A 17,632-nucleotide genomic window follows, 5' to 3' on the forward strand; every position below is an offset into this window, starting at 1 on the left:
ATAGACTTCTGTACATTTCTTGATAAGTTTATTCTTAGGTATTTTATATTGTTTTTGTTAATAGCACATCTTTGCATTAAATTTTATGGCCAAGTTATTGCAAACATATAGAAAATATACTAATCTTTTAATGTTTATTTTGGAACTGGCTACCTGTTGAGTTCTCTTTAATTTCTAATAGCTTTTATTTCCTATCTTCTTTATTTCAGCCTTACATATCTGCAATAATTTATACACAAAATTCTTCCTTTTGGTATCATATTAATTTTTTTTTTTTTCTTCGAGACAGAGTCTCACTCTGTCACCCAGGCTGGGAGTGCAGTGGCGTGATCTCAGCTTACTGCAAGCTCCGCCTCCCAGGTTCACGCCATTCTCCTGCCTCAGCCTCCCAAGTAGCTGGGACTACAGGTGCCCGCCACCACACCTGGCTAATTTTTTGTATTTTTAGTAGAGACGGGGTTTCACCGTGTTAGCCAGGATGGTCTCAATCTCCTGACCTCATGATCCGCCTGCCTCGGCCTCCCAAAGTGCTGAGATTACAGGTGTGAGCCACCGTGCCTGGCCTCATAATATTAATTATTTTAAGAAAGACTTAAGTGTTTACAATGTTCAGGCACTCTGATAAGTACCTGAAATACTCAAATAATTACTGCCCCTGAGGAATTTACATAAACTGACATTAGATACTAACCTCTGTTTCTAAGTATGCAGAGAGCCTGGCCTAAGTTCACTATTTCTTTTTGTTGTGTTTTGTTTTACAACAGCATTGAGATATAATTTATATCCTATAAAATTCACTCTTGTATTCAATTCAGTGGTTGTTTTAGTATATTCAAGGTTGTACAACCAAAACCACTATCTAATTTTAGAGCATTCTCATTAACCCCAAAAGAAACTCATACCCATTAGCAGTCATTCCCTGTCTCCTCCACCCCTCAGTCCCCGGCAACCACAAATCTACTTCCTGTCTCTATAGATTTGCTTATTCTGGACATTTCATATAAATGAAATCATATATTTGTGACTGCTTCTTTCACTTAAGTATGATGTTTTCAAGGTTTATCCACATTGATGCATACATCGATCAGTCTTTCAATCTTTTTTTTTTTTTAATGGAGTCACTCTGTCACCCAGGCTGGAGTGCAGTGGCATGTTTCAACTCACTGCAACCTCCTCCTCCCGGGTTCAAGTGATTCTCCTGCCTCTGCCTCCTAAGTAGCTGAGACTACAGGCGCGCACCACCACGTGCCAAAAAAAAGTACTAAAAATTTTGGTGTTTTTAGTAGAGATGGGGTTTTACCATGTTGGCCTGGCTGGTCTCAAACTCCTGACCTCGAGTGATCCACCCACCTCGGCCTCCCAAAGTGCTGGGATTACAGGCATGAGCCACCATGCCTGGCCTCCTTCAATCCTTTCTACAGCTAAATAATATTCCATTGTATGGATGTAACATGTTTTGTTTATGTATTCAGCAGCTGATGGTTGTTTTCATTTTTTCCTATTATGAATAATACTGCTATAGACATTTGTGTACAAGTTTTCGTGTGAACATAGGCTCCTAATTTCTTTTGGTTACATATCTAGAAGTGTAATTGCTGGGTCATAAGGTGATGTTTAATTTTTTAAGGCACTCCCAAAGTGGCTACATCATGTCACAATGCTACCAGCAATTAATGAGGGTTTCCAATTTCTCCACATCCTCACAAACAATTGTTATTGTCTTTTTTATTTTAGTCATCCTACTGGGTGTGTCAACCTTTTTTTTGGCTCTGTCTCCCAGGCTGCTGGAGTGCTGTGGTGCAATCTCGGCTCACTGCAATGTCTGCCTCCTCGGTTCAAGTGATTATCCTGCCTCAGCCTCCCAAGTAGCTGGGATTACAGGCACACGCTACCACACACAGCTAATTTTTTTGTATTTTTGGTAGAGATGGGGTTTCACCATGTTGGCCAGGCTGGTCTTGAACTCCTGGCCTCAAGTGATCCACCCACCTCGGCCTTCCAAAGTGCTGGGATTACAGGCGTGAGCCACTGTGCCCGGTATGTCAACCTTTTTCTTACATATAGGTACATTCCCTGAGAGCCACCTGGAATCTTGGACATGGGTCTTAGGACTAAATATTTTGTTTTGTCCTAAAATATTTAGTTTTAATAAGTAGTCCTAAAATGTTTAGTTTTAATAAGTAGTCCTAAAATATTTAGTCAGGGACTACTTATCTCAATAGTCATGGCGGCATCTCTTACATGTAAGTATCCTGAAATTAACTACCAATATTTTCTACTTAAACCAAGAAACCAAAATGACTGTCAGGTTTTTCTTTTAAGTGAAAAAGAAATTCTCTTATGTTGGCTTCCCTTAAAAGAGCTCACTTAAATTATTTTAAGTTAACTGTAGAAAAAAACTACTAACAATACTAATATTTTGAGGGCCCTTCAAGTTTTTAATACTTTTGCATATATAATTTCCTTAATCATCACAAAACCATACAAATAGTTGGGCAGACATTAGTATTAGCTCATTAAGCAGAAAAAGCAATTGAGGCTTATAAAGATTAAGAATGCTTCTCCTCTATACTGCTGCCAAGTAGTCCATCTAACACTAACATATCCATCTGACACTCTCAGGCTTGAACTTCTTAGTGGCTCCCCACAGCCAACAGCATGAAGTCTGTCTTTACATATTATCCTAGAGTCTTCATGATCCGAAGGATATTTGTCTGTTCTTATCTCCAGCCACTTTCTCTTCCTCTTCATCTCTGAATTCCATGAACATGTTGAATTCCATGAACTTACGTGCCAAGTGCTTGTATGCCTCCATGCCCTTACTCATACCCCATCCCAGGACACTCACTTCTTCCTAGCCTCTACTCCCACCCCTGACCTCATCATTCAAATCTCAGCTCACATGCTAACTCTTTTGGGAAGGAGTCTCTATCTCCAGATATTTTGATGGCCCTCTGCACATAAACCCATGTTGCTTTTTTCTGGAAATATTTTTCCATGTCTCTCTTCCCACTAAACTCTGTGTTCCCTGTGAGGCAGGGACATATGGCTAGTGGGTAGTATAACCAGAACTCAATCCCAGGTTGCTTTAATCCCAAATTCAATGCTACTTCCATTTGACCATACCACACTGAAACTGTAGGTCACATCAACATTTCTAAACTTTAGCCGATGACAGCAGAGCTGTATCTGGCACCATAAAATGAAGAAAGTTCAAAGTCTTCTTCACATTCCTTAAATTCTTTTCTCTCTCAAAGTTCTGTAGAAATAATATAGGAGAGGGGGTTAATAGTGTGCTAGGCCACCTGAGAGGAAGGCTTTCTCTAGGGCCAGTGGCCCATGAATGACTATTTCCAGGTGCATCCATGCCATCTGCTTGCACAGTGCCTCAGGAATACAGCTATGTGCAGACACCAACAAGTTACAGCAGGAAAACACCAGCAAACATTTAGAAATTCTACCTGCATACTTGAAGAGAAATTCCTATAACCTTACTACTTCTCCTCCCACCTCCTTAAAATAGATAGAGAATAATCTGCACTTGCTGCTACTTTTCAGAAACAACTGATCCTCTTATAAAATCACATCCCTTCGACAATAAAACATTTTCAATTGAAGTGGGAGTGAGAGAGGGTAAGGAAACTGATGAGGAGAAAGAGTTTAAAGGGAAAATAAAATACAGTTGTGAAATTGGAGATCATTAGTACTGAGAAAGTTCTGAGTGCCTCCTTGCTTGAAGAAAAGTACTTCTTTCTGAGTAGGCAAAAGGTTAAGGAGTAGGTCCTGTGGCAAACTTAATAGGGACAAAAAATTAAGACAGAATTCAAAGAAGGGCAATGGAGAATTGCTAACAAAGACAAAAGTGGAAATAAAATCTTTTGCCAGGCTGCCTTTGCTAATGCAGAAAATGCATGAATTGACAAAAGATTCCAAGACTTTTACTTTCTAGTGCTGCAAACACTTAGGAAACTGACAATCGTGGGAAGGAGAAAGAAACAAGGGAACAAGGTTGGTAGGGAGGTTATAGAGAAAAGAATTAAAATGGAGCAAGAGGCATACATTTGCAAAGCTAAAAGAATACTGTAAAATAAAAACCACACTAATTTGTAAATCCCAGTAATGAAGTATTCAATGACTGATATACTGCCATATCTCATACTTCATAGTAGATAATCTCTACATTAATTTAGTTGATTTTTTTTTAGATGGAATAGGGTTGAAATAAATGAAGCAACTTGTCAGACACCACTATCCTATGTGTTCCTCTGCAGGAATATATTGGCAGCATTTTTAAAAACCAAAACTTTTAAGCCGAGACTTTATAGAGTGCAACTTCATTTTATAGGAACACTTGTAATGAAAGAAGTTCAAGAAACAATGAGATATTTTTTCCTACTAGGTTGGCAAAGCCTTTTTTTTTTTTTTTTTTTAATTTTTTTGAGGTGGAGTCTCGCTCTGTCACCCAGGCTGGAGTACAGTGGCGTGATCTTGGCTCACTGCAACCTCTGCCTTCCAGGTTCAAGTGATTCTCCTGCCTCAGCCTCTCTAGTAGCTGGGACTACAGCTATCTGGGACTGCGCCATCATGCCTGGCTAATTTTTATATTTTTAGTAGAGACAGGGTTTTGCTATGTTGGCCAGGTTGGTCTTGAACTCCTGACATCAAGTGATCCACCCGCCTCAGCCTTCCATAATGCTGGGATTACAGGGGTGAGCCACTGTGCCCAGCCCAGAGATTTTTTTAAAAACCAGCCAACATAGTATCAGAGGTGTGAAGTAAAAATAGTTAGTCTCCAACATAGCAAGACCCCATCTTTACAAAAATAAAAATAAATAAATGTTTTAAAAGGAAAAAATAGTCACTCTCATGAATTGGTAATGTTTGTAAGTTAGTACTCTCTTTCTGGTGGGTAGTTTGGCAATATGTATCAACATACAAAATGCACATAGCCAACCACCCAACAATTTTCCTCCTTTATTTATATTAAATTGATCATAGCTTAAATACTTAAATATGAGTGCAACAGGAAATTTATTACAGCACTGTTTTACTTGAAAATGTTAAATACAACCTGATATTCATCACAGGAAGCTACTTAAATTTTGACAAATACATATGAATACATACTATGTATTAAAAATGAGGGTAAACGGCCGGGCACGATGGCTCATGCCTGTAATCCCAGCACTTTGGGAGGCCAAGGCGGGAAGATGACGAGGTCAGGAGATAAGAGACCATCCTGGCAAATATGGTGAAACCCCATCTCTACTAAAAATACAAAAATTAGCTGGGTGTGGTGGCACGTGCCTGTAATGCCAGCTACTCGGGAGGCTGAGGCACGAGAATCGCTTGAACCCGGGAGGTGGAGGTTGCAGTGAGCCAAGATCGCGCCACTGCACTCCAGCCTGGGTGACAGAGCGAGACTTTGTTTCAAAAAAAAAAAAGGGGGTAAAGATTTAGATTTATGGCCATGGAACATACTGTCAAAAGAAAAACATAGGTTATAAAACAGGTAGCCCCATGTGGATGCATCCCAAGATGGTTGCAGGACAGGTCTGCAGCTTCTAGGCCAATGCCTGGCCCTGCTCTCCCTCAGGACGGTTGTAGATTATAATGAAAGTCCTGGGAATACTGGGTTCTTTCACAAGACACATCAGTTATATCACCTGTATTCCCATCCACAGTGCAATCATCTCAGATATTAAGTAGTCCTCTGGCCTACAATAAGGGTTATGAGATAAGAACAATGTTTGTCTTTCACACCATGGCTCTAACGTGAGTGAAATACAGTTTAAACATTCTATTTATTCCAGCCCACTTTGATCACCTTAATAGATGTGTAATTTGCATTGTGATTATGGCTGTAACCATGCCTTATATGGTCTCAGATCTGAAATCCGTAATGAAATACATCCAGGCAGAGGCTCACACCTGTAATCCCAACACTTTGAGGGGCCAAGGTGAAAGGATCACTTGAGCCCAGGGGCTCAAGGCTGCAGTGAGCCGTGATCATGCCACTGCACTCCATTCTGGGTGACAAAGTGAGACTCTGTTTCAAAAAAAAAAAAAAAACAGAAAGAGATCCCAAGATTCTTCTAAGTTTAAAACAATGAAATAAATATCAATTTTGCCTGAAGAGAATAACTTTCTTTCTGGAGAGTTATTTTTAGATTGCCTTAGTATGATTATTACCTATCAAGAACTAATTATTGTATATAAAAATAGATCTGCATATATAGTATAATAAAAAACAACAGGTGTTGTGGTGGGCACGGTGGCTCACCCCTGTAATCCTAGCACTTTGGGAGGCCAAGGCGGGTGGATCACTTGAGGTCAGGAGTTCAAGACCAGCCTGACCAACATGGTGAAACCCTGTCTCTACTAAAAATACAAAAATTAGCCTGGCGTGGTGGTGGGTGCCTGTAATCCCAGCTACTCAGGAGGCAGAGGAACAAGAATCACTTGAACCCGGGAGGTGAAGGTTGCAGTGACCCAAGATCATACCACTGCACTCCAGCCTGGGCGACAGAGCAAGACACTGTCTCAGAACAAAACAAAACAAAAAACAACAGGTTTTTTTGACCCTAGGTTAAAACTGTAAGTTAATATACACAGAGAAAGATGTCTGAAAGAATGTTAACCACTGTTAACATTTCAGTAAACTCTGAGTGGCAGAATTTGGGGAGATTTTAAACTTTTGTTTAAAAGGTTAAAACAAAAGTATAGTATAAAATTTATACTATTCATAAACATATATTTCTGTATAGTATAAATTTTTTAAATTAACATCATTTTTAAAACAAAAAAATTTTTTAACTACTTTAAGAAATCAAAACACAATTTCTTTTTACAAAGAATTTTGATATATATACAAAAAAGGCTCATTTTAAATATTATTCTTTGAAATGATTTTAAGTAAGACCTTTTTAATTCAAAGGAAATTACAGCAAAATAAATTAGAATCCCTTTATATTTGAACTTTGCCCATGACTGAATGACCCTCTGACAAAGAGGACCTAGAAAAGAGTGACAATTTTAACAGTATTTATTATAGTTCTTTAGCTCAAATCTGGAGATTCATACATTTCTGAAATGCATTCCTTTTAGAATTACAAGGAAGCCTTAATAGACACTCAGAAATCTAACTACACTCAATAGTTGACAACATGATATAAATTTTCAATTGTACCACCTCGTGGCAACACCTGAAACCTGTGTCTGCTTCCTCTAGCCTCAAGGTCCTTCCTGGCAATATTTTACATAAATCTTACCTCTTCAAGTTTCTTCTCAATCTCCTTGAAAACAAGATTTGCCTTAAATCCATCACTTGCAGAGCTGGTTGGAACAGCTTCAATTTGATGAGTTCTAAAAGAACTGGGGAAAAGAAACCGTTTCAATTCATGGAGTCACATAGGTACTAGGTTTTTCAACATTTATAAAATAGTAATTTTCAAAATTTTCAAAAACCCTAAGAACAGAGATGTTGCAAATCTTATCCAAAGGAAATCTTTAGTAAGCATATAAAATAATTAAGCTTGGCCGGGCGCGATGGCTCAATGCCTACAGTCCCTGCACTTTGGGAGGCCGAGGCGAGTGGATCACCTGTAGTCAGGAGTTCGAGACCAGCCTGGCCACCATGGAGAAACCCCGTATCTACTAAAAATACAAAAATTAGCTGGGCATGATGGCGCATGCCTGTAATCCCAGCAACTCAGGAGGCTGAGGTAGGAGAATCGCTTGAACCTAGGAGGCGGAGGTTGCAGTGAGCCGAGATGGCACCATTGCACTCCATGCTGGGCAACAAGAGTGAAACTCCGTCATAAACAAAGAAACAATTAAGCTCTTCTTCTCATTTTTTCAACACATAATCAGCTCATTAGGAGCTAGAAGTTTTTCTTGAAAATACAGTAAACCAAAGAAGCTACCCTCATGAATCTTACATGCTAGTGGAGGAGACAATTTAGAAACAAAAAAATAAATAATATAGTTAGCCAGGCACAGTGGCTCACACCTGTAATCCTACACTTTGGGAGGCCAAGGCGGACAGATCGCTTGAGCTCAGGAGTTCGAGACCAGCCTGGGCAACATGTTGAAACCCCGTCTCTATAAAAAACACAAAAATTGGCCTGGTGTGGTGGTGCGTGCCTGTAGTCCCAGCTACTCAGGAGGCTGAGATGGAAGGATTGCTTGAGCCTGGGTGATGGAACCAGACCATTTCTAAATAAATAAGTTATTTATTAACCTATTATGGTGGCATGTGTCTGTAGTCCTAGCTACTCAGGAGGCTAAAGTGGAAGGATCACCTGAGCCTGGGAGATAGAGGCTGCAGTGAGCTATGATCACACCACTGCACCCCAGCCTGGGTGACAGAGTGAGATCCTGTCAAAAAAAAAAAAAAAAAGTGCAGCGGTTGTTCAATAAGCATCTGTCTTTTTCTTCCCCTCTCCTCTCATGTATGTCTCCCTGCAGTCCTCCAATCCATTTCTCCTTCCTCTTTCCCTTTTCCTTCTATTATTTCATACTTTTTTTTTCTCTCTCTCTCTCTCCCACAGGGGCTCTGTCGCCCAGGCTGGGGTGCAGTGGTCCAGTCACAGCTCACTGTAACCTCGAACTCCTGGTCTCAGGCAATCTTGCCTCAGCCTCCCAAGTAAGCTGGGACTATAGGCGCATGCCACCATGCCCAGCTAATTTTTCAAATTTTTTGTAGAGACAGGGGCCTTGTTATGTTGCCCAGGCTGGTCTCAAACTCCTGGGCTCAATCGATCCTCCCACATTGGCCTCCCAAGGTGCTGAGATTACAGATGTGAGCCACTGTGCCTGGCCTCGTTTCATAAATATTTAATGACTTCTTGCTACATGCCAAGCAAGACATTTCAAAACACTGGGGATATGATAGTGAACAGATCAGACCCAGTCCTTGCACTCACTTAGTTTATATTCTTCCAGTGGAGGAGAAAAAGAAGTAAACACAAAATAACTGCAAACTGTACCAAGTACTTTGAAACAGGAGTAGGGTGACTATAGTTTACTATACATTTACATTTCTAAATAGCAAAAAGAGAATAATCAAAAGAGAATAATTCAAATGTTCCTAGAATAAAGAAAAGACAAATATTTAAGGTGATGGATATCCCAAGTATACTGATTTGATTTTCACAAATTACATGAATGTATCAAATTATTACTTGTACCCTGAGACTATGTACATCAGTTATGCATCAATAAAAAATAATTTTAAATTTAAAAAAAAGGAACCTACTTTAGGAAGGACAGTCAAGGAATGACCTCTAAGACCTTATTAAAGGAAGAAAAGGAGCTAGCCATTCAAAGAGGAAACTGCAAAGATCCTGGGGGAGAAAGGAGTATGTTAAAAGAAAGTCAAATAAGACCAGAGTCTCTATAATACAGTAGGTGTGGGGAGAGTGACATGAAATGAAATTGGAGAACTAGGCAGGCCAAATGATGATGCAGGCAGGCCAAAGTAGGGAATTTGGAAATCCATAGAAATGATAACATGGAAGTGAAATTGTTTGATTTGTGATTATTCTTACAACAGTGTGCTGAATGAATGACGATGGAGAGAGGAGCAAGAGGAGTGGGCACTAGTTAGGAGGCTGTTGGAATAATCCAGATAGGAGGTGATGGTGGCCTGGACTACAGAGGCAGTCTGCCAGTAGATAGAGAGTGGGAATAGATTCAAAATAGAAGTAGAATCCACAAGCCTTGCTGTGGGGGTGAGGGAGATACAAAGAGGAAAGGGCAAGGATTATCCAGGCATTTGGCCTGAATAACTGGGTGATGGAGAGGCCATTACGAGGACAAGGAGGAATGTAGTGGGAATAGAGGGGATCCAAGTTCTGTTTAAGGCACAGTAAGTATACTATTTTATAAAACAAGAAAGCCATGGATATGAGAGTCTGGAGCTCAGTGGAGAGGGCCAGCTAGAGATAAAATGGAGAAATCATCAGCATAGTGAAAGCATTTAAATCCCTGGGCAGGGACTGTAAGAGAATTATAGAGAAACAAGAGAGCCCAGCACAATGCCCTTTAGACCTCCATTACTCAGAGTCAGGGACAGAAGGGAAAGCAGCAGCCAGTGATGCAAGAGGAAAACCAGAAGAGCATGGTGTCATAGTTGCCGGGAGCAAGATTCCAGGAGGGAGGGGCAAACTGTCAAATGCTGCCACAAGGTCAAGTATCCACTAGATGTGCACATGGAGAGTACAGATGACCTGACCTTGACAAAAGCAGTTTTCAGTGGAGGGTGGAAGTCAGATTATAGTGAATTGAAGAGTGAATTGAAGAGGGAAATAGACACAGCGTGGCTCTTTTGAGACATTAGTTTTAGTGGAACAGTAAAATGAGGTGGTCTCTGGAGAGGAATGTGGTGGTATCAAGGAAGAGTTGTGGGGTTTTTTGGTGGGGGGGATAAAGATGACATCTTTATTTTCACTAATCTCTTAAAGAAATGTAGCCTTTCTGGGCAGGCGTGGTAGCTCACACCTGTAATCCCAGCACTTTGGGACGCCGAGGCAGGTGGATCACCTGAGGTCAGGAGTTCGAGACCAGCCTGGCTAACATAGTGAAACCCCGTCTCTACTAAAAATACAAAAATTAGCCGGGCATTGTGGTGTGCGCCTGTAAACTCAGCTACTCGGGAGTCTGAGGCAGGAGAATTCGCTTGAACCCAGGAGACAAAGGTTGCAGTGAGCAGAGATCATGCCACTGCACTCCAGCCTGGGCAACAGAGCAAGACTCCATCTCAAAAAAAAAAAAAAAAAGAAAGAAATGTAGCATTTCCTTCTGGATGTGGGCATATGAGAGTCCTATAACTTTTAAAAAATACTTTATTTTCCAATTTTTTATTATGTTAAAATACACATAAAATTTACCATCCTAACCATATTTAAGTGTTCAGTTTAGTAGTATTAAATACAGTCATAATGTTGTGCAACCATCATCACCTTTCATCTCCATAACTCTTTTCATCTTGCAAAACTGAAACTCTACCCATTAAAGAGTAACTCCTCACTTCCCCCTGCTTCCAACCCCTGGCAACCACCATTCTACTTTCTGTCTCTATAATTTTGAATACTCTAGGTACCTCTAGGTACTATGATTCTAAGTGGAATCATATAGTATTTGTCTTTTTGTGACTGACATATCACTTGGCATAATGTTCTCAAGGATCATCCATCTTGTAGCATGTCAGGCTTTTCAAAAAGGCTGGGTTTCATTTTAAGATGAACAAATCAGAACAGGTATGCCTGATGATGGTAAGGAACCTGGAAAAAGGAGATGGAAGGAGAAAAATCTTGTGGCCTGTGACAGGACGAGGAGACTCAAGCGAAGAAAGAGGATCAGATGGGTGTAATTCTCGTGTAGTGGGTCTGTAGGTCTTGGATGGAAGTTGAGGAAGTTTGGGTTTAATGGCTTCTATTTCTCAACAAAGTATAAGGCAAAGTAATCAGCAGAGAGTGAGGGTGAAAGGAAGGGTGTGGAGAGTCTAAATTGAAAAGAGAGCCTACTAGAGGAATCATATTAATATATGAACAGGGAATGGAACCTTATCTCCAGCAAGCAGACTCTGTGCAGTCCTCGTTGCACAGAATGCCACCTCACACCTCTATGCCTTTGCCACTGCTGCTCCCTGGGTCCAGAATACCTCCATCTTAGCAAACTCCATTTCTCCCTTCGAGACCCAGCCCTTTCAGGAAACTCCTTTTCTGTGAAACCCTACTAAATGTCAACGGCTTAAGAGCAGATACCATACCTTTTCTTTAAAAAAATTCTCTGTATTGCCAGTTCCCAGCAAATCATAAGCTTTTAGTGAACAGTGACTGAATGGAACTGAAGTTACCCTGAATTCTCCCTTGCCTAACTCCTAATTCCTTCCTGTTCCATTCAGAGCAGAATTATCTATGGTACACTATATCGTCTTGGTCAAAAGTCTGAATATGTGACCTAAAATCAAGTAGCCACAGCTAGTTCTCCACAAGCCAATTTCATTTCATTGGTCCAATTTTTCAGTTACTTTTAATCATCATTGTGCCCTTTTCCAAACTTGCCACATCTTGCATGTTCCCAAAGGTCACAGGTGTGTCTTTTATCTTGCTTGTTTTGAAAAGCTCATGAAGTTAGTGATGAACCAACTTTTCATCCAGATTAAAAGTTAATATGTAAAGTTTTATCAATGTTTTCTGAAAACCCCTCATTCCTTAAAATTTATATATGTGCCCTGCTCTAAGAAAACTGAATATATCAACTTAAACTCAGAGAGTATTCACATTCACAAAAGGATGTTCCTCATGATTTCTTTACATAAAAAGTTCTTTTATCAGAAACTAAATTCCAATTGGTTTTATTTTTTTAATTTGGTTTATATATGTTTCCTGGAATAAATCTAGTATATAAACATTGAAAGGAAACTTAAAGACAAAAACCAGCAAATATCCTACTCAGCATATGAATTCCCTCCATGATTCTTGAAAATTTTCATTCTAAGGCCTAAAACAGGCTCTGCTACAACAATGTCAAAGACTGAGAGCACAGAGTAGCCAGGAAAACAGAAGCACCGCACTCAGCTAGAACCTTGATTCCTACCACTCAAGGCTCTCTCTCCTTAGATAAGTTATTTTAACTCTGATCATCAATCTCATCTATAAACAGAAATACCTAATGTGTGGGACTTTTATGAGGATTAAACAAAGAAGTACATGTGAAACACCTAGTGTGGTCCTGGCACATACCAGGCCCTCAAAAAAGTGATTGTGAAAGAGATCTTACAACTCAATAATTAAAATACAAAGACCCCAATTTTCAAATGCCAAAGGATCTGAATAGGCTTTTCTCCAAAGAAGATATGCATATAGCCAATAAACATGAAAAGATGCTGATCATCAATAGTCATCAGGGAAATGCAAAGCACAATGAAATACCACTACACAACCACTAGGATGACTAACACTAAAAAGATAGGTAACAAGAAGTAATGACAGAATGTGGAGAAATGGGAACCTTCAGCCATATAAAGGAATCAAGTACTGATATATGCCACAACATGGATGAATCTTGACAACATTATGCTAAATGAAAGAAGCCAGTCACCAAAGGCCATACAATGTATGATTTCATTTACATACAACGTCCATAACAGGCAAATCCATGGAGACAGAAAGTAGGCTAGTGTTTGCCAGAGACTGCAAGGAGGGATTACTAATGGGTACACACTTTCTCTTGAGGTGACGAAAACATTCTAAGATTAATTGCAGTAATGACTGCACAACTTTGTGATATGCTAAAAACCACTGAACGTACACTTAAAATGCGTGAATTGTGGGCATGTGAATTAGGTCTTAATAAAGTTATCTGAAATAATTTTTAAAAAATGGTTGATGAGGCCGGGCATGGTGGCTCATGCCTGTAATCCCAGCACTTTGGGAGTCCAAGGCAGGTGGATCACATGAGGCCAGGAGTTCAAGACCAGCCTGGAAAAAATGGCAAAACACCGTCTCTTCTAAAAATACAAAAATTAGCTGGGCCTGGTGGCCTATGACTGTAGTCCCAGCTACTCAGGAGTCTGAGGCACAAGAATCGCTTGAACCCAGGAGGCAGAGATTATAGTGAGATGAGATCATACCGCTGCACTCCAGCCTGGGTGACAAGGCAAGACTCTGTCCCAAAAAAAAAAAAAGAAAAAGAAAAGAAAAAGAAAAGGAAAGAAAAAGCCCGAGCTCGGTGGCTCATGCCTGTAATCCCAGCACTTTGGGAGGCCAAGGTGGGAGGATTACTTGAGGTCAGGAGTTCAAGACTAGCCTGGCCAACATGGAAAACCCCATCTCTACTAAAAATACAAAAATTAGCCAGCTAGGCCTGGTGGTGCGTGCCTGTAGTCCCAGCTACTCAAGAGGCTGAGGCAGGAGAATTGGTTGAACCCGGGAGGCAAAGGCTGCAGTGAGCCAAGATTGCGCGACTGCACTCCAGCCTGGGCGACAGAGCAAGACTCCATCTCAAAAAAAAAAAAAGTGGTTGACGGCCAGGCATGGTGGCTCATGCCTGTCATCTCAGCACTTTGGGAGGCCAAGGCAGGTGGATCACCTGAGCCCAAGAGTTCAAGACCAACCTGGGCAACATGGTGAAACCCCACCTCTACAAAAAAAATACAAAAATTAGCTGGGCATGACGGTGCGTGCCTGTGGTCCGAACTACTCAGGAGGCTGAGGTGGGAAGATTATCTGAGCCTGGGGAGGTCGAGGCTGCAGTAACCCATGATAACACCACTGCAATCCAGCCTGGATGACAGAGTGAGACTCTGTCTAAAAAAAAAAGTGGTTGCTGTTATTCTTAGTGTTTGGGAAGATTATAAAGTCCTGCATTGTAATCAAACCTTCATCCCTAAAACGAAAATTTAACCAGTAATCAGTTTGTTCTGACTGGAGACGGTCGTACAGTACGCATAAGTTTCAGGGAATATCAAGTTCATTTGTAATCAGCTACTCCCCATGACCTCAGAGCAGGCACATGGGTCCATCACACATAGAAATACAGCCCACAGAGTTGAGAGTTGGAAGACAAACAAAGAAACCTCATAGAGGTATGGTGGGAGATATGATAAGATCCTCTTTGGCCAAGCTGTGGGCTTCAATGAGTTGGATATGTTCCCCATACTGTACTAAAAATTTAAGTTCATTTTTTTCCTACACCCCTAAGTAATATTTATAATTAATAAATAAAACCATTTTCAGGCTGGGCGCAGTGGCTCACAGCCTGCGCTGTAATCCCAGCACTACTGGAGGCTGAGGTGGGCAGACTGCTTGACTCCAGGAGTCTGAGACCAGCCTGGGCAACATAGCAAAACCCTGTCTCTATAAAATTGAATTAAATTAAACTAAAATAAAACTATTTTTGACCTTTAACCAGTGACACGACTAGAGAAATAGGAAAGAAGAAAGGAAAATGCACTGGGAAATAAAAAACCAAAAGTTTATTGAGCAACTACAATGTGTGGCAGATATTTTTAATTTGTTATTTTCTGATCCCTAAAGTACATATTTTCAGTATTTTCTAAATAAGGAAAAGGCTAAATTAATATGCTCAAAGCCAGTAGTGTGATCAAAAAGTTGATTAAGGTACTCTTCCCACTGATCAAAACTGTCTCTGATGGCATGGCATGGTGGCTCACGTCTGTAATCCCAGCACTTTGGGAGGCCGAGGCAGGCAGATCACTTGAGTTCAGGAGTTCAAGACCAGCCTGGACAACATGGCAAAACTCCGTCTCTACTAAAAATACAAAAATTAGCCAGGCATGGTGGCACGCACCTGTAATCCCAGCTACTCAGGAGGCTTAGGCACAAGAATTGCATGAACCCAGGAGGTGGAAGTTGCAGTGAGCTGAGAATGTGCCACTGCGCTCCAGCCTAGATGACAGAGGGAGACTCTGTCTCAAAAAAACAAAAATCTGTCTCCGGTAACTCTAGTCTATAAAATTTAAAAAGTTGTCACATACAAGTGACATTTAACTAGTTTTATAAATTCCTCATTCTAACTGCTAACAAACTGGTGGCTACATGAGTATGGAAACAGATATACATCACATTAAGATTATTGCGTGCATTCCTTAAATATCTGTTTTAAAACAAAACTAAAGTAATGCTTGTGTGTGCTACTGCGCTTGCTGAAAAGGCCTAGAAGTAATAATAACAAGCACACAGCTAACAGCCATTTGTGGTTTCCACATACCATTCTCTACTAAAAGGAACCAGGACTCAGAGAAATGACTGATCCTAGGGCTGAGGCATGGAAAGCACAGGACGAGCCTGGAATATCTTCTTGTGCCAGAAAGTAAGGAACTACTAAAAGGAATCATAGGGAAAAATGAATCAACTTGATCAGGTTCCCACTGGCCAAATCTGGGGCATTTTGAAAATCAAAATAATTGATACCACTTTACTATAACCCAGTGAATACAATAAGAATTCATGAGTTTGTATGCATACATATATAAATATATGAATAAATTTTGAAATGGAAGACAAGGGAAAGCTCTTCTTTACAGAATAATGCCAGTTAATAAGTATAGAAAAAATGGTATCATCTCAAAGCATCTTGCTACAAATTACTTATTAATTACAAAGAAAAGAACAGCAACTTTTCAGAGGAAAACATGGTAGATGCCACATTAAGTGATTAAAGCTAACAACACCAATATGGGTTAAACAACCTCATGCACCTCCAGATATGATGCACCTAGAAGGACACAACATAATTTCATGCTGCAAAAAATGTATAATCTGAATCTAATTTGGGGAAACATTAGGCAATTGCAAACTGAGAAACATTCTACTATTAAAGAATATACTTGTACTCTTCAAAAAAATCATGGTCAAGAAATACAAAGAAAGTCTGAGGGATCATTTCACATTAAAGGAAACTAAAGAGACATGACAGCTAAATGCATTTTTAGGGATTTCTCCTGACAGGGAGAAAAAATAAAGTTTAGAGTATATTTTATAAATATATTATTGGGACAGTTGTTGAACTGTGACTATGTTATTTGAATGAGTTCATAGTATTGTATCCATGTTTTTCTTTTTTTTGAAACAGAGTCTTGCTCTGTTGCCCAGGCTGGAGTTCAGTGGCGTGATCTCAGCTCACCCCAACCTCTGCCTCCCAGGCTCAAGCAATTCTCATGCCACAGCCTCCTGAGTAGCTGGGACTACAGGCATGTGCTACCACGCCTGGCTAATTTTTGATTTTTAGTAGAGAGGGGGTTTCACCATGTTGTCAAGGCTGGTCTCAAACTCCTGACCGCAAGCCATCCACTCGCCTCAACCTCCCAAAGTGCTGGGATTACAGGCATGAGATACCACGCCCAACCCTGTTAAGTTTCTTGAGTTTTATAACTACTGTGGTTAAGCAAAAGAATATCATTGTTCCTACAATTACACACTGAAATATTTAGGGATAAAGAAGCATAACAACTCCACCTTTCTCTCAGATAGTTAAGAAAAAAATGTATACAGATATAAATATATGTAGAGGAAAAATGATAAAGCAAATGGGCAAAATGTCAACAATTGGTAAATCTAGGTAGAAGATATAAGGGAGTTCCTTGTATTATTCTTAGAATTTTTTCCTGTTTGTTTGTAACTACCTAACAGGTTCTAATTGAAAAAGAAATTCAGGCCAGGCGCAGTGGTCCACACCTGTAATCTCAGCACTTTGGGAGGCAGAGGCAGGTGGATTACCTGAGGTCAGGAGTTCAAGACCAGCCTGGCCAACATGGTGAAACCCTGTCTTTACTACAAATACAAAAATAAGCCGGGCGTGGTAGTGAGCACCTGTAATACCAGCTACTTGGGAGGCTGAGGCAAGAGAATCACTTGCACCTGGGAGGCAGAGGTTGCAGTGAGCCAAGATTGTGCCATTGCACTGCAGCCTGGGTGACAAGAGCCAAACTCTGTCTCAAAAAAAAAAAAAAGAAAGAAAAGAAAAAAGAAAATATGAACAAGTTAATCACCTGCAATGCTACTACTCCGACAATTTTTCTCTATCCATTTTTCTGTATTGCTTCTTGTTGTCTTTATTTATGGGCATGCATACAGTTGTAATCATTATATAGAAACAATTTTTA

The 17,632-nt window shown here is 40.2% G+C and overlaps 1 protein-coding gene across 2 annotated transcripts in view; it reads right to left on the bottom strand.

The window, feature by feature from the left end:
* SCP2 (sterol carrier protein 2) overlaps window positions 1-17,632 on the bottom strand; it is a 128,696-nt gene that overhangs the window by 16,262 nt on the left and 94,802 nt on the right. For both annotated transcript variants that reach the window (XM_003815020.5, XM_063607511.1), the window contains one exon: window positions 7,272-7,374. In XM_003815020.5, the coding sequence (XP_003815068.4) occupies window positions 7,272-7,374 (103 nt within the window). The remainder of the gene's footprint in view (window positions 1-7,271; window positions 7,375-17,632) is intronic.

The sequence above is a fragment of the Pan paniscus genome, chromosome 1 (genome assembly GCF_029289425.2).
Source record: "Pan paniscus chromosome 1, NHGRI_mPanPan1-v2.0_pri, whole genome shotgun sequence".
Classification (NCBI taxonomy): Eukaryota; Metazoa; Chordata; class Mammalia; order Primates; family Hominidae; genus Pan; species Pan paniscus.